The sequence below is a fragment of the Hemicordylus capensis genome, chromosome 10 (genome assembly GCF_027244095.1).
Source record: "Hemicordylus capensis ecotype Gifberg chromosome 10, rHemCap1.1.pri, whole genome shotgun sequence".
Classification (NCBI taxonomy): domain Eukaryota; kingdom Metazoa; phylum Chordata; class Lepidosauria; order Squamata; family Cordylidae; genus Hemicordylus; species Hemicordylus capensis.
This window is the reverse complement of record NC_069666.1, coordinates 3,509,483-3,533,302: the sequence shown is the minus strand read 5'-3', so window position 1 is coordinate 3,533,302 and position 23,820 is coordinate 3,509,483. Positions and strand designations below refer to the sequence as shown.

At 49.9% G+C, this 23,820-nt stretch overlaps 1 protein-coding gene across 4 annotated transcripts in view; it reads left to right on the top strand.

The window, feature by feature from the left end:
- RGMA (repulsive guidance molecule BMP co-receptor a) overlaps nt 1-23,618 on the top strand; it is a 32,558-nt gene extending 8,940 nt beyond the window's left edge. For all 4 annotated transcript variants that reach the window (XM_053273200.1, XM_053273198.1, XM_053273197.1 and 1 more), the window contains 2 exons: nt 18,178-18,689; nt 19,335-23,618. In XM_053273200.1, coding sequence (XP_053129175.1) covers nt 18,198-18,689; nt 19,335-20,048 — 1,206 coding nt within the window. In that variant the 5' untranslated portion in view covers nt 18,178-18,197 and the 3' untranslated portion in view covers nt 20,049-23,618. The remainder of the gene's footprint in view (nt 1-18,177; nt 18,690-19,334) is intronic.
- The last annotated feature ends 202 nt before the right edge of the window (nt 23,619-23,820 follow it).

The window sequence follows — 23,820 nt, the reverse complement described above, 5'->3', positions numbered from 1 at the left end:
GTCCACTCCAGAGGAGGCGAAACCTGGCCCTGTCCTGGCATCAGAAATATTGTGCCCCGGTGTAGAGAGAACTGCCTTTCGGGAGGCCAGGTTAGATTTCGCTTTTGGGTCTCTTGTCTTCAGGCCGGGCAGGGGACTCTTGGTATCTGCTGCAAATGTGTGTGGCTGATTTTTGAGAAGCGGGGCGGAGAGATGGAGGGAATTTCAAGATGCATCCATCCTCTGGTTTTGTGAAAACTTCTTGCACCAGATCTGTGTATGTGTGTCAGTCGGTCCACCTGTGTCTCAATAGGTTTCTCAGCATCTGCACCACGATAAGCCAGATTCAGGTGGTGCTGGTGGTGTTTTAATTATCAGCATATTGGGCAGGAAACGAACCTTTTGACACTCTGCCTCTGAAAAGATTTGGAGGAGCGTGTTGGCAGATGCATTTCTCCTGCTGTGACTTGCCTGTGCTGCTGGCTCTCAGTTGGAAGTCTTAGCCAAATGCAGATTGCCAGATGTTTCTCTGGTCCCACGTTTCCAAGCGAGGAGGAGGAGAGAGGAGGTGCCTCCTGAAGAAACTTTTTAGTCTGGGGGAAAGGTGGTGGAGAGGGGGACAGGAGAGAGGTTTATGAAATGTGTTGTGGTGGAGGTTTTTCTCCTGACAGTAGAATCCTGGGGGGGTCATCCAGTGGAACTGTCTGGCACATGACTCAAGGCAGACAAAAGAAACACCTTCTTCACATTGTGCAGAATTTAACTGGTGGAATTTGCTGCCCCAAGATCTTGTATTGGGCACTAGCTGACATGGTTTAAAGAGAGGATTAGCCCTTCGTCACAGGCTTTGTGGAGCCTCCATCTTCAGAGGCAGTGAGCCTAGTGGGAGTGCAGAACAGAGTGCAATTTGTGCTCCGCTTGGGCTCAATCCGTGATATCTCCAAGCCGGGCTGGGCAAGACCTTTGCCTCAGTCCCTAGAGATCTCACTGAGGGTAGACCAGGGCTGCACAACTTCGGCCCTACAGCTGCTGCTGGATTACAACTCCTATCACCCCATGTTGGCTGCTGTGGCTGAGAATGATGGGGGTTGTAGTTCGACAACAGCTGGAGGGCTGGAGTTGTGCAGCCCTGGCGTAGACAATACTGAGGTAGGGGCATCGAAGATTTGGCGTGGAAGAAGGCAGTTTTATACCTCCGCGTGGTGAGTGCTGCACCCTGAGCAGAGAGGCCCCCTTTAAAGTGGCGATTCTCTAATATTTAGCAGCGTGGGAGCAACTGTCCCTGTCCACCCCCAGCACAGCATCCCTCCAGTGGCTGTTGCTGGTGTTTACCTTTGTGTATCTTTTTGATTGTGGGCCTGTTTGAGACAGGACACCCCCTTGTATATTTATGATGTCTTTTTCTGTGCAGCTGCTTTGAGAACTCTTGTTGATGAGCAGTATTCAAATATCCATCCTAGCAGTAGAAGACAGTTGCCTTCAGATCCTCTTGTGGGTTCTCTCAGAGGCGTTGCCACCATGGGACATGCCGTGGACCTCTCAGTACATTGTGGCTTGGGGTGATGGGAGTTGTAGTCCAACCTCAGCTGACATGCCAAAGGTTGCCCACCCCCATGTCCTGAACCGACAGAGGCAAATGCTCATCTCCTCTTCCTTCCCTCCCTACCAACGGAAAGCTCAACCCTCTCCTGTTGGCCTTGCGCCTCCAAGTTGCAGCTAAAGCAGCTAGGTGTCAGAAAAGCAGTGGATTTTTCAGAAATCTCGCAGCTGAAAACGCCATCTGTTTCCAATGAATCCCCCCCATTGCTTTTCACAATGTTTCTGGCGGATTTATTTTTTGCTTGCAAATTCCTTCAAGCTCTAGGGCTTGTTTTCGTTGGGGGAGGAGAAGCTCACTTCACACAGGGAGGGTTGTTCCTCCTTCCAAAACCTCTCCAGTTTCTCCTACCTCTGGTTTTTGCTTCCCCCACTTAATTTGAGGCGGTGGGGCGAGAAGCAGAAAGACTCGTGCATGCTCGAAGAGTTCCCTCTCCTGATCGAGGGCTCACCTTTCCCAGTTTTTGCCGGACTTCTGTTCCAAAAAAAAGACTTGCCCGGCGCAAATGGCATGAATCAAGGAGAGTCCTTGATGGATTTATTTGTTTATTTTTGGAGCGGCTTGTTTCGTGTTTGTCTTGGTCACGCATGCAGCAACAACAACAGCCACAATGACAAAGGCACCCCCGCCTTTCCGAGCCTTCACACACTGAAACGATTCTGCGGAAATGTTTTGGAAAAACTTGGGCCCGATTCTGCAGTCCTGGGCTGCGCTTGGGGGCACGCAGAGAGCCGAGCGATCGCCCGGATGCAGAGTTTCTGGGAAGGTGCTATCGGATCCAATATGTTGCTGAATTCTTTTTATCCTGAACATGCCGCAGCTCACCTTTCAAGAAGAGACTTGATATTGGATCTGGGGTGTGGTGTTTGTGTATGCGTGTGTGAGAGATTCCTTATTCTGAGGCCTTACAGTGCATTCGGCTTCTGCCTTGTAGGCATGCAGGGAAGGAGGTTATAGGGCAGAGCTTCTCAACTTCGCCCCCACCCAGCTGCTGTTGGACTACAACTCCCATCATCCCCAGCCACAGTGGCCAATAGCCAGGGGTGATGGGGGTTGTAGTCCAGTAACAGCTGGCGGGCCAGTGTTGAGCAGCAACGTTGTAGGGCAAACTGAGTGTAGAAGTCCCTTTAATGCCTTTCTCCTAGTGATTCCTCTTGTCCTTCAACCTCTTACCGCCCCTGTGCCGTCCTGAGATTAAACCCTTCAAACTGCTTTTCATCTCAGTCCTGAGTGAGTTTTCGTCTTCTTTTTAAAAGCATTGGATTCGAAATATAAGAGCCTTTCTAGATCGGACCTAAGAGCCCAGGAAATCCAGTGTTCTGTTTCCACTTAGCAGCTGGATGCATCTCTCTCAAAATGCAAAAACAGGTAGACTGCCTCTGGCGCAGGATGTTCTGTTTAGCTATCCTCACTTGCAGCCTCTCTGTTTAATTTGTTTATTTAAAAGAACATCTTCTTCATTATGATCATCCGGAGAGTTCATCTGGTGGCTACTCCGGACAACCGCCCTAAGACTCTGGAATGCGCTCCCTGCTGAAATAAGAGCCTCCCCATCTCTGACAGCTTTTTTAAAGACTCTTTAGTTGTGCTGTCAAGTCAGTGTCAACTCCTGGCAACCCCAGAGCCATGTGGCTCTCTTTGGTAAATACAGGCGGGGTTGACCATTGCCATCTCCCGTGCAATATGAGATGATGCCTTCTAGCATCTTCCTATATTGCTGCTGCCCGATAGAGGTGTTTCCCATATTCTGGGAAATCTACCAGCAGGGATTCGAACCAGCAACCTCTTGCTTGCTAGGCAAGTCATTCCCCTACTGCACCAAAAGACTCTTAAGACACATTTATTCACCTGAGCTTTTTAACTAGAATTGTGGTTTTAAACTATTTTAATTTCTGTTTTAATTTGTATTATGTTCGTTGTAAGTTTGGGGCAGTGTACAAATATACTGAATGAATGAATGAATGAATGAATGAATAATCCCCTTTTCAAGCTGTCTAATCCAGTAGCCTCTACCGATGAATTTCATAAATTAATGACACATTGTGTGGAGAGGTTTTCCCCCTTTTCTGCCTGGCCCGAAACTTGATAAAACTCTATGGTTCCAGCCGCCGCCGCCTGACCCCTTCCTGGTCCTCTTTTTCCTAACATTAAAAAGTCTTAATTGCTTAGCCTTTCCTTGGGGGAACTCTGTGGGAGTTACTCCCAAATAAATATCACCGCCCTGTGGCCTTTTGAGCTGGTGGGCCTTATTCCCGAAGACGTCGGTCTTGAGATGTCGGCCTACAAAGGGCATCGGCTTGCTGAAGTCGGGAGTGAAGTTCTTGACCTCCGTCTCACCCAGTGGGTCTCTTCTTCAGTCTTTAGACTTTCTGCCCTCCCTTTCCAAAGAAGCTCTCCTTCCCTTTCTTGCACGAGTGGATTGTAGCCTCTTGACACATTCTGCTCTTTGGAACTTCTATTTCACTAAGACGGGAATTACCCAGAGATAATTACTGGAGTAATTACTGGTGCGCTCTGACACACACCATGAATCATCATTGCCTGTGGTGTCCAATGTATAGGGTAGCCAACCCTCCAGAAATGGCCTGGATCCTGCTGGTATCGGTGTATCGATACCTATTGATACACCATATTGGCAGGTATGCAGGTGGCTCTTGGAAGCAAGCCTGAATGTTTCAGTGACTTGATGTGGTGGGAAATACTGGGAAATGTTGGGAAGGAAGGTCTCTAGGAATAGCCTCAATCCGAACTGGCAATGTTCCCACCACTCCTCCAGTCAGCTTAAGGAAGCACACATGGCTCTCCCCTTTATTTTACTCTCACAACAATCCTGCGAGGTAGGTAAGGTTCCCAACCCTCCAGGATGGGCCTGAAGTCTCCAGGGATCCACATCAATCTCCAGGTGATGACTGAAAGCAAACTTGGCAATTTCCTTGGCTTGATCTTGGGCGCAAAATATTAGAGGAGGAGAGCTGGTCTTTGACGGTACCGAGCTAGATGGACCAAAGGTCTGACTCAACTTTGGTCATTGTTGGCATCCGATGTCCACACTTAAGAGCAGCGTGGTGGGTTCAGAGTGGATTGTTCTGGTGGAGAGAAGACAGAGAGATCTTGCTTGGTTTTCACCAAGGAGAACTCCCGCCGACAGCCAGGGAAAGAGTTTGCTTCAGGAATTACGTTCCTCACCTTGAGGGCTGGTGAAATGCAGTCGACAGAAGGTTCAGTATGTCAGTGGATCTGGATTCAAATTCTGCTCAGCCATGAAGCTTGCTAGGAGTCTGGGTCATCACTAGGGTGTGGTGGGCTGTGCTCCTGGCTGGAGGCGATCCCACAGCTGTCAAGAGGGAAGGAGGAAGTTTTACGTGGTGGGGCTGTTGGTGGACAATAACGTTCTGCTACCTCGGTTTTGTTTCCTCTCGCCCTCTGGAGAAGCCAGAAGTGGGGAAGGTGTTGTGAGCCTAATCCCAGGGGCAGCCCTTTCCGGAGGGAAGGAGAGCTGGTCTTGCAGTGGCAAGCATGAGTTGTCCTCTTTGCTAAGCAAGATCTGCCTTGGTTTGCATGTGGATGAGAGGCTACGTATAAGATTTGGGGCCATAGCTCAGTGGAGGAGCATCGGCATGCAGAAGGTCCCAGGTTCACTCCCTGGTAACCCCAGCAAGAGAAGAAGCAATGGTCGAGGGTCAGTTTATGTTATTTTATTTTATTTATTATTATTATTTATTTTTTAGATTTATATCCAGCTCTTCCTCTGAGGAGCCCAGAGGAGTCCATGGTTATTTTTATCCTCACAACAACTTTGTGAGGTAGGTTAGGCTGGGAGATACACGACTGGCCCAGAGTCACCCAGTGAGTTCCATGGTTGAAAAGGGATTCGAACCCGGGTCTTCCTGATTCTAGTTCCAACACTCTGACCACTACACTATGTTGAAGTTGGGGACGAGAAGTCGGGGGCAGTGCAGGATGGGGGTGATCGTGATTTGTCTTTATGGCTGGTGTTTTGAAATGGCAGCAGCAAGATATGTGGCACTTGAGGATGATGCAAGCTCTGAAAGGCTTCAAGTCCCCTGCCCCGAGGACCCTGCTTAGGAAAGGAGACAATCCATGCGGTTCACCTCCCCTTTCCTCCCCTCCCCCCCCCCCGCTTTATACATTTCACTCTTTACATATCTAAAATCTCGACTAGGCCAGATCTGTACCACATTCATTTACTCTGCAATATTTGGGGAAGGTTGCCTGTCTTGCAGTAGGAAGCATGAATCGTCCCCCTTTGCCGGGCTGGGTTTCTATTTGGATCAGGGGCTACGTGGGAGCAATGTAAGATGTTCCCCTTAGGAGAGCGAGCTCAGTAACAGAACATCTGCTTTGCATGCAGAAGGTCCCCGTTTCAATCCCTGGCAGCATCAAAGCAGAGCTAGGGAAAACCCGTCAGAGTTATTTGAGTATCTAAAAACAAGAGGAGCAATATACCGAGAATGCACATGGCCAACTGCCTCAACCTCCCCGTTCCCACAAGGACACGTGTCTCTCCGGGTAGGGGGCTCTCTTAAACTTACCCTCCAATACCGCAGAGGGCAGCACATCCAGCCGAGCTAACGAACCACGGCAGCTCAATAGAACCTCCATATTCGGGAGCAGTCTGTACTCTTCTGTACTCTTCAGTTTGGAACTGAGACACTGAGCCACAAGGCAGGTCTTTGGTTGTTGGTTTTTTTTGGGGGGGGGGGATACAGCTCTCCTCATCTCATCAAGGTGTGACGTGGGGTGGAGAAGATGATCCTCAAATGTGATTCTCAAACGTTTAAGGGATCCTGTGTGTTGGTGCATGTGGGAAGGACGCGGCTTGGAATTTCTGGGTAGGACTGCCGGGTTTGGGAGAAGCACCAGCAGGAGTCGGGACAAGAAAAGCCAGGAGAGCCAGAAGCCACCGCCGAGCTTGGGGAGGAGAGAAGCAGGAATCGGGTATGATAAAGGGGTGTTGCTGCCAGCCAGGGATGAGTTACATGGAGGCAACCAGGTCGCCAAGAGGGCCACTCCCCAGCGATTGGACCTGACCGCTGGGGTTGGGGGCAGGCAGCCTGCTGAGAGCCAAGTTGGACGTCCTCTGCCTCTCCGCGCCGTGGGCGCCTGGCCTCCCTTTGCCTTCGCGAGGGCTGGACCGAGTCGTAAAAGCGTTTTAAAGGCCTTGCAACCTGCAGTTGTCAAATATTGTAATTAAGGCTGGAAATCCCATAACACAGCCCTGCTGTTTTTGTTGTTAACGCAGCCTGTAATCATCGTAATGGGTATTTGATTGGAGCCTTAACAATTCCTTGTACCGGAGTCAGGGAAGGTGCATGCACCCTCTTTTCTCTGCAAGCAAGCAACCCACCCACTTTCCAAAATGTCTATTGCTATGTCAGCAAAGGTTTCTGCTGTGTGTGCGTGTGTGTGTAGTGGAGAGCAGGGTGTCCTCTAAGGCAGGGGTCCTCAGTGTTGGGCCCCCAGATGTTATTGGACTTCAACTCCCATAATCCCCAATCAAAGGCCACTGGGGCTGGGGATTATGGGAGTTGAAGTCTGCTAACATCTGGGGGCCCAACGTTGAGGATCCCTGCTCTAAGGCATGCACACCTGTGCGTGCTCAAAAGGTGTGTTTTTTAAATGTCTGCTCAGTTAATGGTCAACCCGTCCTGTATTCTCCCAAGAAAACCACATGGCTCTGTGGTCGCCAGGAGTTGATGCTGACTCGACAGCCCAATCTTTTCCTTTCCTTTCTGGTTAATTTTAGATCCCACTCAGGTTGAATCAGGAAAGCCCCACTCCGAATGCACCAGGGAGGAGAGCTGGTCTTGTGGCAGCAAGCCTGACTTGTCCCCTTTGCTAAGCAGGGTCTGCCCTGGTTGCATATGAATGGGAGACCACATGAGTGAGCACTGTGAGAGACTCGCATTAGGGGATGGAGCCACTCTGGGAAGAGCAGAAGGTTCCACGTTCCCTCCCTGGCAGCATCTCCAGATAGGGCTGAAAGAGATTCCTGCCTGCAGCCTTGGAGGAGCCGCTGCTAGTCTGGGTAGACACTACTGAGCTAGATAGACCAAGGGTCTGACTCAGTATTTGGCAGCTTCCTATGTTCCACATGTTCACACACTGCCTTGATACTGCCATCTAGAACAAAACCTGTTCCTCACAGAGATGGAAAGAATTAGAGGAACCACTGGTGGAGAGTGCTGAATAATGCCGTTTATCTAGTATATTTTATCCCACCCTTTCTTCAGGCCTTCAGACGACAGGGTTCATCCTCACCCCTATAGCATCCTCACGACATCCCCATAGCATAGGCTATTCTGAGAGCAAGTGACCCAGTAAACTTGGTGGCTGAGCAGGAATCTGACCTAATTTGACACTCTAACCACTACACCACATCAGCTCCCAAACCAGTTTCAAGCCGGAAACCTTTCCTTCATTAATGCCACAGGAAGCAGAATAATTACTCTGAGGGTGGAGAGCTGGTCTTGTGGCAGCAAGCATCAATTGTCCCCTTTGCTAAGTAGGGCCCACCCTGGTTTACATTTGGATGGGAGACCACATGTGAGCACTGTAAGATATTCCCCTCAGGGGACGGGGCCATAGCTCATTGGAAGCGCACCTGCCTGCTTGGATGCAGAAGGTGCCAAGTTCCCTCCCTGGCAGCATCTCCAAGATAGGACTGAGAGAGACTCCTGCCTGCAACCTGGGAGAAGTAGCCGCTGCCAGTCTGTGTAGACAATACTGAGCTAGATGGACCAATGGCCTGACTCAGTAGAAGGCAGCTGCTTATGTTCCTTTGGCGATAGATCTGTCTGCTTTTTCTCCCCGTTTCTCTTTCAGGTCTCCCCTTTTCTCCTCTCTATAACTCAGCATTTTCTTTCCCAACACATCTTTCTGCATAATTGGCTGACATTGGAGAGAGAGAGAGAGAGAGATGAGAATAAGGAAATGAGGACAGGAGGAACATTGTACAGCCACTCTCCAGGGTTTCAGGCTCGGGGAGCTTTCCCAGCCCTACATAAAGATGCCACAGAGGGAGTGAACCTAAGACCTTCTGCATGTAAGCAGATGCTCTGCCACTGAAGCCCCATCCCCTCAGGGGATTATCTGACAGCTGTGGTTGAAGTGGGTTGAGCATCAAACTGTGATCTGAGAGAGCCGGATTCAAATCCTGCTCATCCATGGTGCAGTTCGCTTGCCCGGCGTGCACACCGTGTTCGAGGCATGTGCAATCTGTTTACCGTGTATGCTGCCCAGCGACCTTCGGCCAGTCTTCACAGCTCATCTCTGTCTCACAGGGTTACCCCAAAGATAAGGCAGGGAAAGGATGGACCATCTTCACCATCCTAAGATCCTGAGATGAAAGAGGGAGTAGACGTAGAATGAATAAATCAGTGTTATCCTGGGGGGGAGGGGTGCAGTACCGGAGAGGAAGGTTTTTAGCTCAGTGGAAGAGCATCTGCTTTGCATGCAGAAGGTCCCAGGTTCCCTCCCTGGCAGCATCTCCAGGTAGGGCTGGGAAAGACTCCTGCCTGAAACCCAGGATAGCTGCTGCCGGTCAGAGTGGACCATATAGTACTTTTTATGTTTTATTCATTTTGTTGTTTTATCTTGCTGTTATGTTTTATTGAATAATTTTGTTTTATCTTGTAACCACCCTGGGGTCTGAGGACAGTATATAAATAAAAAACTGAGCTAGATGGACCAATGCTCTGACTCGGGATTGATTGACTGATTGATTGATTAAGTGCCATCAAGTCAGTGACGACTCTTAGCAACCACGTTGATAGGTTCTCTCCAAGGTGATCTGTCTTCAACTTGGCCTTGAAGGTCTCTCAGTGGTGCCTCCACTGCTGTCATCATCAAGTCCATCCACCTTGCTGCTGGTCGTCCTCTTCTTCTCTTTCCTTAAACTTTCCCCAGCATGATGGACTTCTCAAGGGAGCTGGGTCTTCGCATAATGTGTCCAAAGTACGATAGTTTGAGCCTGGTCATTGGTGCCTGGAGTGAGAATTCTGGATAGATTTGTTCTATGATCCATTGGTTTCTTTTCCTGACTGTCCACGGTATCCTCAAAAGTCTTCACCAGCACCAAAGTTCAAAAGCATCAAGGCTTTTTCTATCCTGCTTCTTCCAAGTCCAGTTTTCGCATCCATAGAGTGTCACGGGGGAAACCGTTGTCCAAATAATTCTAATCTTTGTAGGTATAGACGTGTCACGGCATCTAAATATCCTTCTTTCCAAGGCCTTCATTTCAATCCTTCCAAGTGCTAGTCTGCAGTGTATTTCTTGACTGCAGGATCCTTTACTGCTGATGGTTGATCCTAAAAGGCAGAAGCTATCCACCACTTTGAGTATCCAAAGCCTGGATGCTCTGCCCAGCTATAGCATCCCTGAGATTACACAGAGTTGCTCTATGGCAGGCCTGCTTGACTTAGGGCCACCAGCTGTTTTTGGACTACAACTCCCATAATTCCCAGTCACAGTGGCCAATAGCCGGGGGGTTATGGGAGTTGCTGGCCATCATCTGCAGGAGGGCCACAGTTGAGCAGCCCTTATCTATGGAATGCATCGGCAAGCCTGCTTGAGGAGACAAACACGGTTGCATAGGAAGCTGCCATATACTGAGTCAGACCCTTGGTCTATCTAGCCCAGTCTTGTCTGCACAGACTGGCAGCGGCTTCTCCAAAGTTGCAGGCAGCAATCTCTCTCAGCCCGACCTTGGAGATGCTGCTAGGGAGAGAACTTGGAACCTTCTGCTCTTCCCAGAGTGGCTCCAACCCCTGAGGGGGATACCTTACAGTTCTCACACATCAAGTCTCCCATTCAGATGCCACCAGGGCGGACCCTGCCTAGCTAAGGGGACATGTCATGCTTGCTACCACCAGACCAGCTCTCCTCTCCTCAGGTTCTTGGGCACAGATCCTCCCTGTGACTCTGGGTGCATCCACACTTTGGACCTTAATTGAATAGGGTGTGTATGTTCAGATATTCAGACAATTGACTTAGTGTGACGCACGTGAAAGAACTCCTTTTTTTAACCGCTCAGCAAGGATTAGAAAGGGGAGTCATTTGCCCAGGAAGGGGCAGATCTTGGGGTTTCCCCCGAGCATCAGATTTCATCTGCTTTGCCAGCCTCGGTGGTTCTGTTTTAACTCTTAAGAGCTTTGGGGCGAGCCATGAAGTGGAAGCAGCAAAAGAGTGGAACTCTCTTCCATTTCGGTTTTTTAAAAAAAAAAAACCTCACACCTCAGCGGTGGTGGTGATGGGGCCAGCGGGGATCTCCCGATGTAAAAAGGATTGTCTTTCAAGGCGGGTGTGGGTTTATGATTTCACTTCTTAGCAGCACTTCTGTTCCTGCGGCTTTGAAGTCCACCTTCTGCAAACTTTGCTCCTAATTCTCCAAGCAGACTTTCATTCCAGAGGAGCAGTTCATTCCAGAGGTGGGGAGGCGGGAGGGGGGGTCTGCCTTGGGATCTCCATGGCTTTGATGGATGGCTCTCTGGCTGTGACCTCTGGGGGGGGCTGGGAGTGGCAGTGGAGGGCACATGCAGTGCGGGGCAATGGAGATCTTGGCTTCCTTCTTCCCTGCGCAGACTTTGAGGGCCAGCTCCGTTCTGGGGGGGCTTGATTGGTTGGGGAGCTGGTTTGATTGAAGGCAATCCCATCCTGCTGAGCTGAGGGGCACCTTTTCAAGTGGCAGCTGAAAGAGCCACTGGCCCTATCCAAACCTTTCCCTTTCGTGTTTCTTCTTAGATTGGGAGCCCGTTTGGGACAGGGAACCACCTTCGGGTCCTCCTTTAGCACACAGTTTGGGAATCACCCTTGCAAACTGAGCCAAGAGGCGCCTTTTGGTGGGTCCTTTTTAAGGAGAGGAACAGAAGACCCGAAGAAGCTGCCTTCTACTGAGTCAGACCCTTGGTCCATCTAACCCAGTATTGTCAACACTGACTGGCAGCAGCTCTCCGAGGTTTCAGGCAGGAGTCTCTCCCAGCCCGAGCTGAAGGTGCTGCCTTGATTTGAACCTGGAACCTTCTGCATGCAAAGCAGCTGTCCCTGTTCAGCCCAGCTATGCATCTCTCTGCTGTCTGATTCCTTTTTGGATGGTGAACCCATTGGGGACGGGGACCTCCTCCTCCGTCATCGTCTTCTTTCTCTTGATATAAGCTGTACTGAGAACTTGTTTGTTGAAAAGCAGGATACAAATAATTCTTAGAATTGATTTTGTGGTTCATCCTGCCCTTCTGTCAAGCTGCTGAGGGGGCATTGCGCCCCTGCACATTTTCTCTGCTGAGAGATGTGATTCCCAAGGTCCCCCCACCAGTGAGCTGAACCCAAACTTCTAGCCAAATGTACTGTATTTACCTGAATTGAAGATGACGCTGAAGGGAGGTCTTCAGAGCTGGTCTTGTGTCAGCAAGCATGAATTGTCCCCTTTGCTAAACAGGTTCCGCCTTGGTTTACATTTGAATGAGAGACTACATGTGTGAGCATGGTAAGATATTCCCCTTAGGGGATGGGTCCGCAGCTCAGTGGAAGAGCACCTACCTGCCTGCTTGCATGCAGAAGGCTCCAAGTTTTCCCCGCCCCACCGGCAGAAGCTCCAGATAGGGCTGAGAGAGAGACTCCTGCCTGCAACCTGGGAGAAGCCACTGCCAATCTGGGTAGACAGTACTGAGCTAGATGGACCAAGGGTCTGACTCAGTAGAAGGCAGCTTCCGATGTTCCTATGTAATTTAAGACAAACCCCTAAGGTAGACAATCCTCTGCCTTAAAAGATAGAGGATAAATACAGGTTATAGCTGCGTTTACACGAAAGGGATGGGAGATGGGACTCTGAATTTAAGACGACCTCCTGGTTGCCAATATCAAAAAACTAGGGAGGGAACTTAGTCTTGGATTCGGATAAATAGAGTAGCACACTAACCACTACGCTGCCCTGCCTCTGGAAGGGTTATGGAGGGGAGGAGGTCAAAGGCACCATGGACAATAATAATACTTAATAATATTATAATTAATTAAACCGTTGCCTGGTTTGCCATTGGAAGCCCTGCTGCATCTTTGCACCAACTGAGCAACCTGACATCCCGTCTGGGGATCATTTTGAGTGCCTCCCCCACCTATTACCAAGGTTTCTCCCTTTCCCCTCCCCAAGAGAAATCATTTTAAGAGTGCTCAGCCCCGCCTTTCACCCCTCCTCCTTGCCGCTGAAATCTGACCTGATTCCTTGTTTTGAGCAAGGGGTCCATCCATTTCTTGGTCTATTGGAGTCTTCCTCCCTTTCTCCACCCTGGATGGCAGATTCCATTGTCTCTCCTCCTCCTGCTCCCTCCAGCTCATTTCTCAGGGCCTGGCGCCCCCACCTGCCTCCTTCCCAAGCCGGCAGCTCCGTTTTATGGGGCCCTCCTTTGCCTTTTGTCATGCAAACCAAGCCGTGTGATCCTCGGGCTCTCCTTTGGCCAAGATTGGCGCTCGATTAGCAGTTCAAAGGCAGGCGCTTAATGGCCCGTCAAGGATGCAGCTAGAGGCTTTCACTCTGGCCATTGCAGGCCTGGCCTCCCTTCAGATGGGCTCCTCTCCGCCCTCCGAGAGCTGTGCTCAGAGTCCCCCTGAAAGGGAGCATCAATCATTCCCCTCTGGGGCTCTTGGGGGCAGGGGAGGAGGGCAGCTGGGGCTGGCTTCTGCCATTGTGAAGCTCCCAAGAAGGGAGGGCCCAGGGTTCAGAGTGCATGCATTGCACAATCAAGACCCAGCCCCCTTGTAGAAACACAGAATGCCAGGGTGGGGAGGGCCCTTGGAAGTCTTCTAGGGGAAAGAGGCCCCTTTTTAACCTGCTGTTTCTTTTTATTGAGTGTGGGGGGTGGAGAGCAACTGGCCCTATCCATCCCCCTGGGGTCTCTCTTCTGTTTCTTTTTTCTTTTTTTAGATTGTGAGCTCTTTGGGGATCCGTCTTATTCATTTAATTATTATTTCTCGGTGCCAACTGCTTTGGAAACTTTTGTTGAAAAGCAGTATATAAACATTATATAGAGGAGAGCTGGTCTGGTGGTAGCAAGCATGACTTGTCCCCTTAGCTAGGCAGGGTCCACCCTGGTTGCATATGAAAGGGAGACTAGAAGTGTGAGCACTGGAAGAGATTCCCCTCAGGGGATGGAGCCGCTCTGGGAAAGAGCAGAAGGCTCCCAGTTCCTTCCCTCGTAGCATCTCCAAGATCAGGCTGAGAGAGATTCCTGGCTGCAACCTTGGAGAAGCCGCTGCCAGTCTGGGTAGACAATACTGAGCTAGATAGACCAAGGGTCTGACTCAGTATAGGGCAGCTCCCTACGCTCCTTCTTTTTGGAAGGTCCGTCTGGCACTGGGCATTTCCCTTGCACGCTCCTCTCTGTTCCGTGGCCAGCCCCCCCACCCTTCTCCGAGCAGTAGGCGCAGCGAGGTTCGTTTCTGCACTAAGCCATCCGTGGCTGAAAGGCAGATGCCTTGTGAGTCGATGGAAAACGGATTATGTGGAATTGAACAAACAGAGTTTTCTTGGCTGCCGTTCAGCAACGTTTTCCAGCGCCGTGCAGAAGCAGGGCTTGCCGTAGGGGCAGGCAGACTCTCTTTCCCAACACGCCGCCACCATCAAAATCCTGTTGGGTCTCCCCAGATTCCACACCAGGCTGAGGGAGAAGGAGTACCAGGAAATAAAGAAAAGCAGCATTTTCTCAATCTGAGGGTCCCTACCTCCTTGGCTCAGGCAGTGGGGAGCGTGTAGTGATGGATCTGATCCAGATGGCCTCCCTCTGAAGTAGGCTTACTCAGTGCCTGACTTCCCCATACAGCTGTTCATGGCAGCCCTCTTTTACTGCCTGCCTGGGATGGCAAAATTTGCAATTGCAATTCAGGGGTGATAACTATGCTGGGAGAGCTTGCATGTTGTGTGCAAGCCTAGCCTAAAGTGTTCCTTTTTCTCAGCGGCCAGAGGGTTATCCCTTTGCACCATACCCTCAATCCATTGCATATCCCCCTGGTCACTTTTTTTGGGAAAGGAAAGGGGTTGAGAATCAGTGGTCCTTGTAATTTTTTTCATCTCTGTGTGGAATGAGTTTTTTTCCTGTGTGGCAGTACCCAGGCAGTGTGTGCACACATGCATTCAGAATGGGGCCTTCCTGATTCAACCTGAGCAGGCTCTAAAATTAACTGAGCGGACATCCAAGAACTTGTGAGCACATGCATGTGTGCACGCCTTAGAGGGAGTCGTGTTGGGAATTCCGAACACCCCATGGCAGCCAAAGTGATTGAGGCTGGAATTCCTTCCTTACGAGACAAGGCTACAATATGTGGGTCTTTCTAGTTTAGGGGGGAAAGCGACATAGGGGAGACATGATAGAGGTCTACAAAGTTATGCATGGCGTGGAGAGGATGGATAGAGAGACACGTTTCTCCCTCTCTCACGACACCAGAGCCAGGGGTCATCCCGTGAAACTGAGGGCCAGGAAACGTAGAACGGCCCAAAGAAAGTACTTTCCCCACAAAGTGTATCATCAATCCATGGAATTATCTGCCACGGGATGTGGTGATGGCCACCGGGTTAGAGGGCTGTAAAAGAGGCTTGGACCACTTCATGGCGGACCGGTCTATCAATGGCTCCTGGTCTGACGGCTGTGGGCCACCTCCAGCCTCAGAGGCACGAAGCCTCTCAATCCCAGTGGCAGGGGAGCAACAGCAGGAGAGAGGGCCTGCACACACCTCTTGCCTGTGGTGGCATCTGGTGGGCCACTGTGTAACAGGAGGGTTGGTCTTGTGTTCTCAGCCTGCTTAGGCCCCTTGGATCACACTAATTGGGGTTCTGTTCTTTCTCTCCCTCCCTCCCTCCCTTTCTCTCTAAGATGCTTACATTTATAAGATGCTTCTAAGATGCTTCTAAGATGCATCTTACATTATAAGATGCTTCTAAGATGCTTACATTTATAAGATGCTTACATTCTCTAAGATGCTTACATTTATTATTTACATTTTCTCTCTCTTACATTTATAAACTTTAATCAATCAAAGCTTCAGTTTTCTTAATCGGAGAGCAGGGATTTTAATGGGTAGATTGAAGAGGGCTGTCTGTTTTGCTTCTTGGGTCTGCTTTCCGGGGGAGAGAGAGAGAGAGAGAAGGTGATGTCATGGCCCTGATCCTGGTCCTTGCTACCCCCATCCCACAGCCGTGATTTAACTTTAAAAAACAAACATGCCAGCCAAACTTTGCGTTAATTGGCCTCCTTGGGGTGGAGAGCTGGGCATGCAGTAGCAAGCATGCATTGTCCCCTTTGCTCAGCAGGGTCCACCCTGGTTTGCTTTTGGATGGGAGACTACATGTGTGAGCACTGTAAGATATTCCCCTTAGGGGGTGGGGAAATAGCTCCATGGAAGAGTATCCGCACGCTTGCCTGCAGATGCTCCCAGGTTCACTCATACTGGCTGCGTCTCCAGGTAGGGCTGGGAGAGACTCCTGCCTGCAACCTGGGAGAAGCCGCTGCCAGTCTGGGTAGACAATACTGAGCTAGATGGACCAAGGGTCTGACTCAGTATATGGCAGCTTCCTATGCCCCTGATAGGCTATCGCAGTTCAAAATGCATCCGAGCCCTTGTCGTGTTGCCAACGGCAGGTTGTACAGCCTAGTGCTCATGTGCTTACATTTGCCTGCATGCACGCTAGAGATAAGATGCCTCCATCCTGTAGCCAGAAGTGTAACTCCTAGAAACTCCGAGGGAGAGAGCAAGATTTTGAGGAATGACACTGCTAGCGACTTGGGCTGACCAAGATCTTGTTAACGCCCCCAGAAAACAAAGACAGGGGAGTGTTTTACCGGGAACAGGACTAGAAAACCAGGAACGCCGTCAGTCCATATAGGGACAGCTGGTGCATACGGACTTTTCATCAGATCCTGAAGGGCTCTTATGGCCTGGCCTTGCCACAATGGAGAAGTCAGAGCAAAAGTCTGTTTTTTTGCTTTTGTCTCTTTTCATCTCTCTCTCTCTTTCACACACACACACACACACACACACACACACACACACACACGCACACACACACACACACTGAGCTTGTCAAAGCTTATGCATGACACCTGGCTCTGGAAATTTGGCCTTATATGGAGCCGTGTGTTAAACGGCAAATGTAGATGTTTTTCCACAGCTGGAGGGTTGAAAATCTTCAGGGAAATGTCCCCACCCCCACCCCGCAGGCCTTTTAAGACTAGAACAGATGCTTTCCCTCCATCTTGTAGAGCAGGGCTGCCCAGCCACAATGGCAAATGGTCGGGGATGATGGGATTTGTAGTCTTTGGAGCACCCAAGTTCTGCTGCTCGGTCATGGGACAAATTGGCTGCAGACGCCCTACTGTTGTTTTCCTCCTAGTGTTCCCTCCCCCCCCCCTTCAACCTCTTAACTTCCCTGGGCATTTCTGGGATTAAATCCTTAAAACTATTTTTCTTCTCAGTCCGAAGCGATTTTGCATCAACTCTTTTGCCTCAACTTTTTTAAACAGTGGGGTTAAACAGATAAACTAGAGCCTCACTTCTGCTTCTGCTTTGTCTGCTCTGCATGGGGCAGGCAAGGGGGAGGTTGTAGGGCAGGGACCCACAACTTTGGCCCTCCAGGGGCTTTTATGCACGACAGGTTTTACCACGAGTTTATGGGGAGGCTTTACTATGAACTTGAAGTTGTCCCCCCAAAACTGACACAAATAGTGAATTTTTTTACCCCGGATATAAACCAGGCTACACTCTAATGCACAGTGAAAACCCCGAATTGTGTGTGAACTGCTCCCCGATAACTCGCCAGGACTTCGGGGTCAATCTAGCCAATATGTGAACGCACCCCATCCATTCTGGAGGAGATGCGGGTTTAAGGGCTTCAGATGCCCCATGTGAAAAGCTTCCAGCTGTTCTTGAACTACAGTTCCCATGATCCCCAGCCACAGTGGCCAGTGGTCAGGGACGATGGGAATTGTAATCCAGCAACAGCGGGAAGGCTGCAGTTGTGCAGCCCTGTTAGAGAGCCTAGAATGGTTCCTTTTATTTTCCTAGAATCATTTTTGCTCTATTTGATTTCTTCTTTTCTTAGAGTTCTTATTTTCCTAGAACCACATGCCTGGGGGCCAGAGAACCTTGGACAGAAGACCAATGTTGTGGGAGGACCCTGCTTTGCTTTCAGATTATTTTCCTTTTAACAAGAAGTGATTCTGCAAGTTCTTACTTGGACAGTGACCGTATTTACTCAGATAGAAGATGAGATGGAATTTAAGACAACCGGCCCCCTTAAAAAAATAGCGTTAAATTTAGGCTATACCTGTATTTTACCCAAAAGGAAGAGGATTCTGAATTTAAGATTACCCCCTGGTTTCTAACATCAAAGAACTTGGAAAAAGCCAAGTTGGATTCAGGTAAAGATGGTACACCAACATGAGTTTAAACATATCCGCGTAAGGTTTCTGGAGACCCTTTTAAGCATGGGGTCCGGTTCCTGTTAGGATTCGCTCATGAAATTGTGCCGAGGGCGAATGTATGTGGATAACTCGCTTTGACAAGAGCTTCTTTCCCGTCTTCTTCTCTGCCCTCTCCTGTAGTGACGTCTCAGTGCAAAATCATGAAATGCAACTCTGAATTCCTGGCCGCCACCTCGGGGCCTCACCACCTGGGCCTCGAGGAAGCCCCCGAGTTCTGCACGGCCCTGCGTGCCTACGCCCACTGCACCCACCGGACAGCTCGGACCTGCCGGGGGGACCTGGCCTACCACTCCGCCGTCCACGGCATCGACGACCTGATGGCCCAGCACAACTGCTCCAAGGAGGGGCCGACCTCGCCGCCACGCCTCCGCCCGCCGCCCCGAGGAGACAGTCAGGAGCGCTCCGACAGCCCGGAGATCTGCCATTATGAGCGGAGCTTCCACAAACACTCCCCCCCACCCAACTACACCCACTGTGGGCTGTTCGGGGACCCACATCTGAGGACTTTTTCCGACAGTTTCCAGACGTGCAAAGTCCAAGGGGCGTGGCCGCTTATAGACAATAACTACCTGAATGTGCAGGTCACCAACACACCTGTCTTGCCTGGCTCCACTGCAACCGCCACCAGCAAGGTAAGAACATGGTACCCGTAAGGTCTCTCCCGTGGTGGCCGTTCCTTTAGGAGGTTGCCCCCTTGTGGGTGTTTCGTTCGCAGCTCCACATCTCCATGTGTGTGGATTTAGACCAGGGGTGGGCCAGCTTGGACCTCCCGCTGTTGTTGAACTACAGCTCCCAGCATTCCCGGCCACATGTGGCTAGGAAGTGGCTACTAGTCTGGTGGCTGTAGGCTACCTCCAAGCTCAGAAGCACTCAGCCCATCCGGAACCCAAATGCTAGCCAACGTGCCAATTCTGTCTCTGAATCTCAGTTGCAGGGGAGCAACAGCAGGAGAGGGAGCATGCCTTCATCTCTAGCTTGTGGGCTTCCCAGAGGCATCTTTGGGGAAACAAGATGCTGGACTAGGTAGGCCTTGGGTCTGATCCAGCAAGACTCTTCTTATGTTCTTATACATTGTGTAGCATGTTGGCCAGCATTTCAGTTCTGGATGGGCTGAATGCATCTCCAGAGGTCCCACCACAAGAGAGAGACAGAGCTCTACACTTTCCTGGTGGCCCCTGTAGAGATCTGTTTGGAGAGAAAGTGGTAGAGCACCCCAGATGCCAGGTTGGTCTCAACATTTGTAACCTTTCCCTTTCATGTTCTCTTCTCCCTTGCAGCTCACCATCATCTTCAAGAGCTTTCAAGAGTGTGTGGACCAGAAAGTGTACCAGGCCGAGATGGACGAGCTCCCGGCTGCCTTTGCCGACGGCTCCAAGAATGGCGGAGATAAGCATGGTGCCAACAGCCTAAAGATCACCGAGAAGGTGTCTGGCCAGCACATTGAGATTCAAGCCAAGTACATTGGCACCACCATTGTAGTGAGGCAAGTGGGCCGCTACCTCACCTTTGCCGTGCGGATGCCCGAGGAGGTGGTCAATGCCGTGGAAGACAGAGACAATCAGGGCCTGTATCTCTGCCTTCGGGGCTGCCCACTCAACCAGCAGATAAACTTCCAGGCGTTCCACTCCCCCACACAGACAACAGAAAGCCGGGCTCGCCGAAAAGGCCCGAGCCTCTCAGCTTCACCGGAGGCTTTCACCTATGAAGCAGCCACAGCCAAGTGCCGTGAGAAGCTTCCGGTGGAGGACCTGTACTTCCAGTCCTGTGTCTTTGACCTCTTGACCACGGGTGATGTCAACTTCACTCTTGCAGCTTACTACGCCTTTGAGGACGTCAAGATGCTCCACTCCAACAAAGACAAGTTGCACTTGTATGAAAGGACCCGAGACCTGGAGCCAGGCAATATGGCAGGCATGGAGCTCCCTACACCTCTTCTCTTTCCATTGGTGGTGTTGGCGTGCTTGAGCCAGTGTTCCGCCATCTTCCTATAGACCTTCCATTGTGGTAGACCTTGTGGGCTGTGGAAGGTGGTGGGAATGAGGAAGAAAATGATTGCTTTGGATAAAGTAAGAGCCAACCAGGAGTTATGGGGTTGGGCTTTTTTACCTTTCTCCCACTGCAAGAAGCAACACGTTGAGCAAATGCCAGAGCTTCCTGCAACAAGATGGCCTTTCCCCAGTTTCGACTAGGCTGTAACTCCCGTTAGCTCCCTCCTGTGTCCCCTTTCCCCTTTCTCTTTCTCCCGTCTTGAAGGACAATGGAGACTTGCTGGTCTCTACCCTCTCTAGTTGTCTCATAAATGGTTCCGGTGATTGTGACGTGGGCATTGGTGTACAGTCAAGTTGTTTGCAGAAAGATGGTGGCTGTTGTCGGGGGAAAGCGACATTATCGTGTCCACGTAGGATGTCGTGAAAAGACTCGTTGAAGGGCCTTTGTTTGAGCAGGCCTTAGTTGGACAAAGAGAAGTCCAGCTAACTTTGTGACTGGCCTTCGGTTGGATGTTCCTGTTTCCGCCAGGGGGCGTTGACGGCTGTTGGCAAACTGGCTTGCACATGTGGGACTTGTCGTGGCAGATGACTGCTGGTACACACCCAACCTCCGTGGTCTTGGCTTGCTTGTGCAGCTGCTGGCAGGTGCCCTTGCAAAGTTGGGGGTTGCCAGTCTTTGGAACTTGCCTTCCCACCCTTTAGCCCTGGAGAGACTGCGTGCAAAGAAGCTGGTTCGCAAGAATCCATGCATAGCATTCTTCTTCTCCTAGCATCCAAGGTCCCTGAAAGGACCAGTCCCTTTTTAACGGAAAGGGTGTTATTTCAATAGGAAAATGTGGTTTTTTAAAAAGAAATCGCTGGGGTTTTTTACATGGACCCAAGGACAGCTTGACTCCAGAGCGTTCCTTTCCGGCAGCTCTGATATTTGTCTTGGGTAAAGTATTGGTGATATTAGGGCTGTTATTGTTAGGGATGGGGACACATCTTACCAAATTTTGGGAGCCGTGGGCGCTCCCATTTTTTCTGATCACCTGTGAGTAAAAAGCACAGTAGGAGGGGGAAGAAGTGATGGTCTGCTAAGCAGCAGCTGAGTCAGAGGGCTTTTGGTCCTCTCTCCTTAAAGAGCTCTGCTGGGAAGGACCCAACACACACACACACACACACACACACACACACACTCAGCTGCTTCTTAGCAGACTCTCACTTCCTCCCCATCCTACCTTGATTTTCACTCACAGATGATCGCCACTCCCAAACTTGAGTAAGAAGTGTCTCCTACCCTAATTAGAATGGGGAGAACCAGCCTGTTAGGTCTCTCCTCCTCTTTCCACGAATCTCTCCCATCCCCTGCTCACACTCCAGCACTCTCAGGAGGATAAACTAGGCCAGTATTCAGGTGGCATCTGCCACTGCCTTCCTGCATCAGCCATGAAACCTTCAACCCATGGTTGCAACCTTGCACATTAAATAGGTGCTGAAGCTTTTCTTCCTCTCCAGTCCCTGTGCTTGCATCCAGAAATGGGTAGCACTCCCCTGACACCCCCCTCCCCCTTGTGACAAAGACACAAGTCTCTCAACCTCTTCAGTCTTGGATTTATCATCTGTTTACAGTTGTTGCCTATCTAATCAATGCCCCAGCTCTCCAGAGATTTTGCAGGGGGTTCCCTTGGAAAGACCCAAGGACTAATCTTTCAAGCAAAGTCCTCTTTTAAAAATAAATAAATAACAAAAACACCCAGACACCATGGGAAGGTCCCAATCCATAAGTCAAAATAATTGGTTCTTCCAGCCACCCAACTTTCACTCTTAGCTTGGTGTCTCTGCAACCCTGTTCAGAAAGCATCAGAGAAACACAGTTCCGTAGCCCTTGGATGTAAACTATTGTGTCTATAACATGTCGAGTGCCCTCATGTTGGTCTTGTGTGACTCACTGTACAGATGAAGAGATGTAACTCCCCCCCCCCTTTTCAAATGTTTAAAGAAAGAAAAATGTGTTTACTACTACACCCCATGGTTTGCTCGCCAGTGGCTGATATATCATTCTCCGTCTTCTCAATTTGTGTGTTTTGAGGGAGATTTTGAATTGGGATCTCTCGGCCTGAGCTGTTGGTTTGCAGATGTTGGGGTTACTGGGGAAAGCCAGTTATGGGGATGCCAAGTCTGCAAATGGAGAATTGAGCATCTCTTGACATAGGTAGGCTCAACTCCGGCCGGTCTTCTTTGGTGGGATGATATCTCTTTAATATCCACGTTTCCGTAAAAACAAAAATATCAACTGATCCAGTACCCCGGCCTAATGTTCAGAATATCAGGCCTGCTCAACTTTGGCCCTCTTGCAGATATTTGCCTACAACTCCCATAATCCCTGGCTATTGGCCACTGTTGCTGGGGAATGTGGGAGTTGTAGTCCAAAAACAGCTGGTGGGGGACCAAAGTTGAGCAGGCCTGATTCAGATTGACATTTCTGAATGTCAAGGCTTAGGAAAGATTGGCAGCCCAAATACAGAAACATGGGCCAAATTCAAAGAACAGAGGCACGCTCAAAGCACTAACTAGCAGCTGCCATTTTGCTTCACAGTATCCACCCCCCGCCCAAAAGTGAAGGCCGGAAGCACTGCCCTCACTCTGATTGGCTCCATAATGGCGCTATGTGATGACATCATCGCTGGTCACTCCAAAGCATTGCCACATTGGTCATCACCACCTCCCTTATTGGGCTGACTTCTCATTGCAATCAGTTCCATATCCAGTTTCCAGCTGTTGGGGTATCCCTGTTTCAATGCTCAAAGAATCAAGAAAGCACTTTATTTTGGTTGTGTTTGGCCAAGTTCTGGCTTTTATAGGTGAAACAGAGCCAACAAAGACCCAATGGGTAGGAAAATTAAGCAAAAAAGGAAAGGAAAAAAAGAGGGTGGGGTGGCCGGACACATACCAGCCTCAAGAGCCCCCTCCCGACCCAGTTTGTTTTGTTTGTGTGCAACGTGTGCAGTGTTGATGTACATACTGTAAATTATTTATTGATGAAAATACAAGTAAAAAAAATTCTTCCCACGATTGTGGTCCTGATTGTCGTTCTGTTAATGCAGTCTTTTAGGGTGGGGAAACATCAAACTGTATAGAGCAGGGATTCTCAGTTGGGTCCTCAGATGTTATTGGACTTCAACTCCCATCATCTCCAACCAAAGGCCCCTGGGGCTGGGGATTACGGGAGCAGAAGTCCAATAATATCTGGGGACCCAACATTGAGAATCTCTGGTATTGAATGAATGAGTGTGTGTGTGTGAGAGAGGTCACACTTACTAACCCTTGCTAAACCCCTGCTAACTGGGCAAAGAGGCACCTTTTGACGTGGTGATTCTCTTTAATTAGCAGGGGGAGAGTAAGTGGCCCTATCTACCCCAGTACAGTACCTCCAGTGACGGTTGCTAGTGTCTATCTTATGTTTCTTTTTAGATTGTGAGATTGTGAGCCCTTTGGGGACCAGGGAGCCATCTTATTTATTTATTATTTCTCCATGTAAACCGCTTTGGAAACTTCTGTTGAAAAGTTTTATATAAAAATATTTGTAGTTGTTATTGTTACCCCTACTTAGCAAAGAGACACCTTTTAAAGTGATGATTCTCTTATATTAAATGGGGGGAGCAACTGGCCCTATCCACCCCCTCTAACATGTTCTGGTTAGATGCCACGAAACCCGTATAAACTGACCCAGGTCAGACATCACACAAATGAGCCGTGGCCAGCCTCGAACACACATGAGAGGGGAGGAGATGGA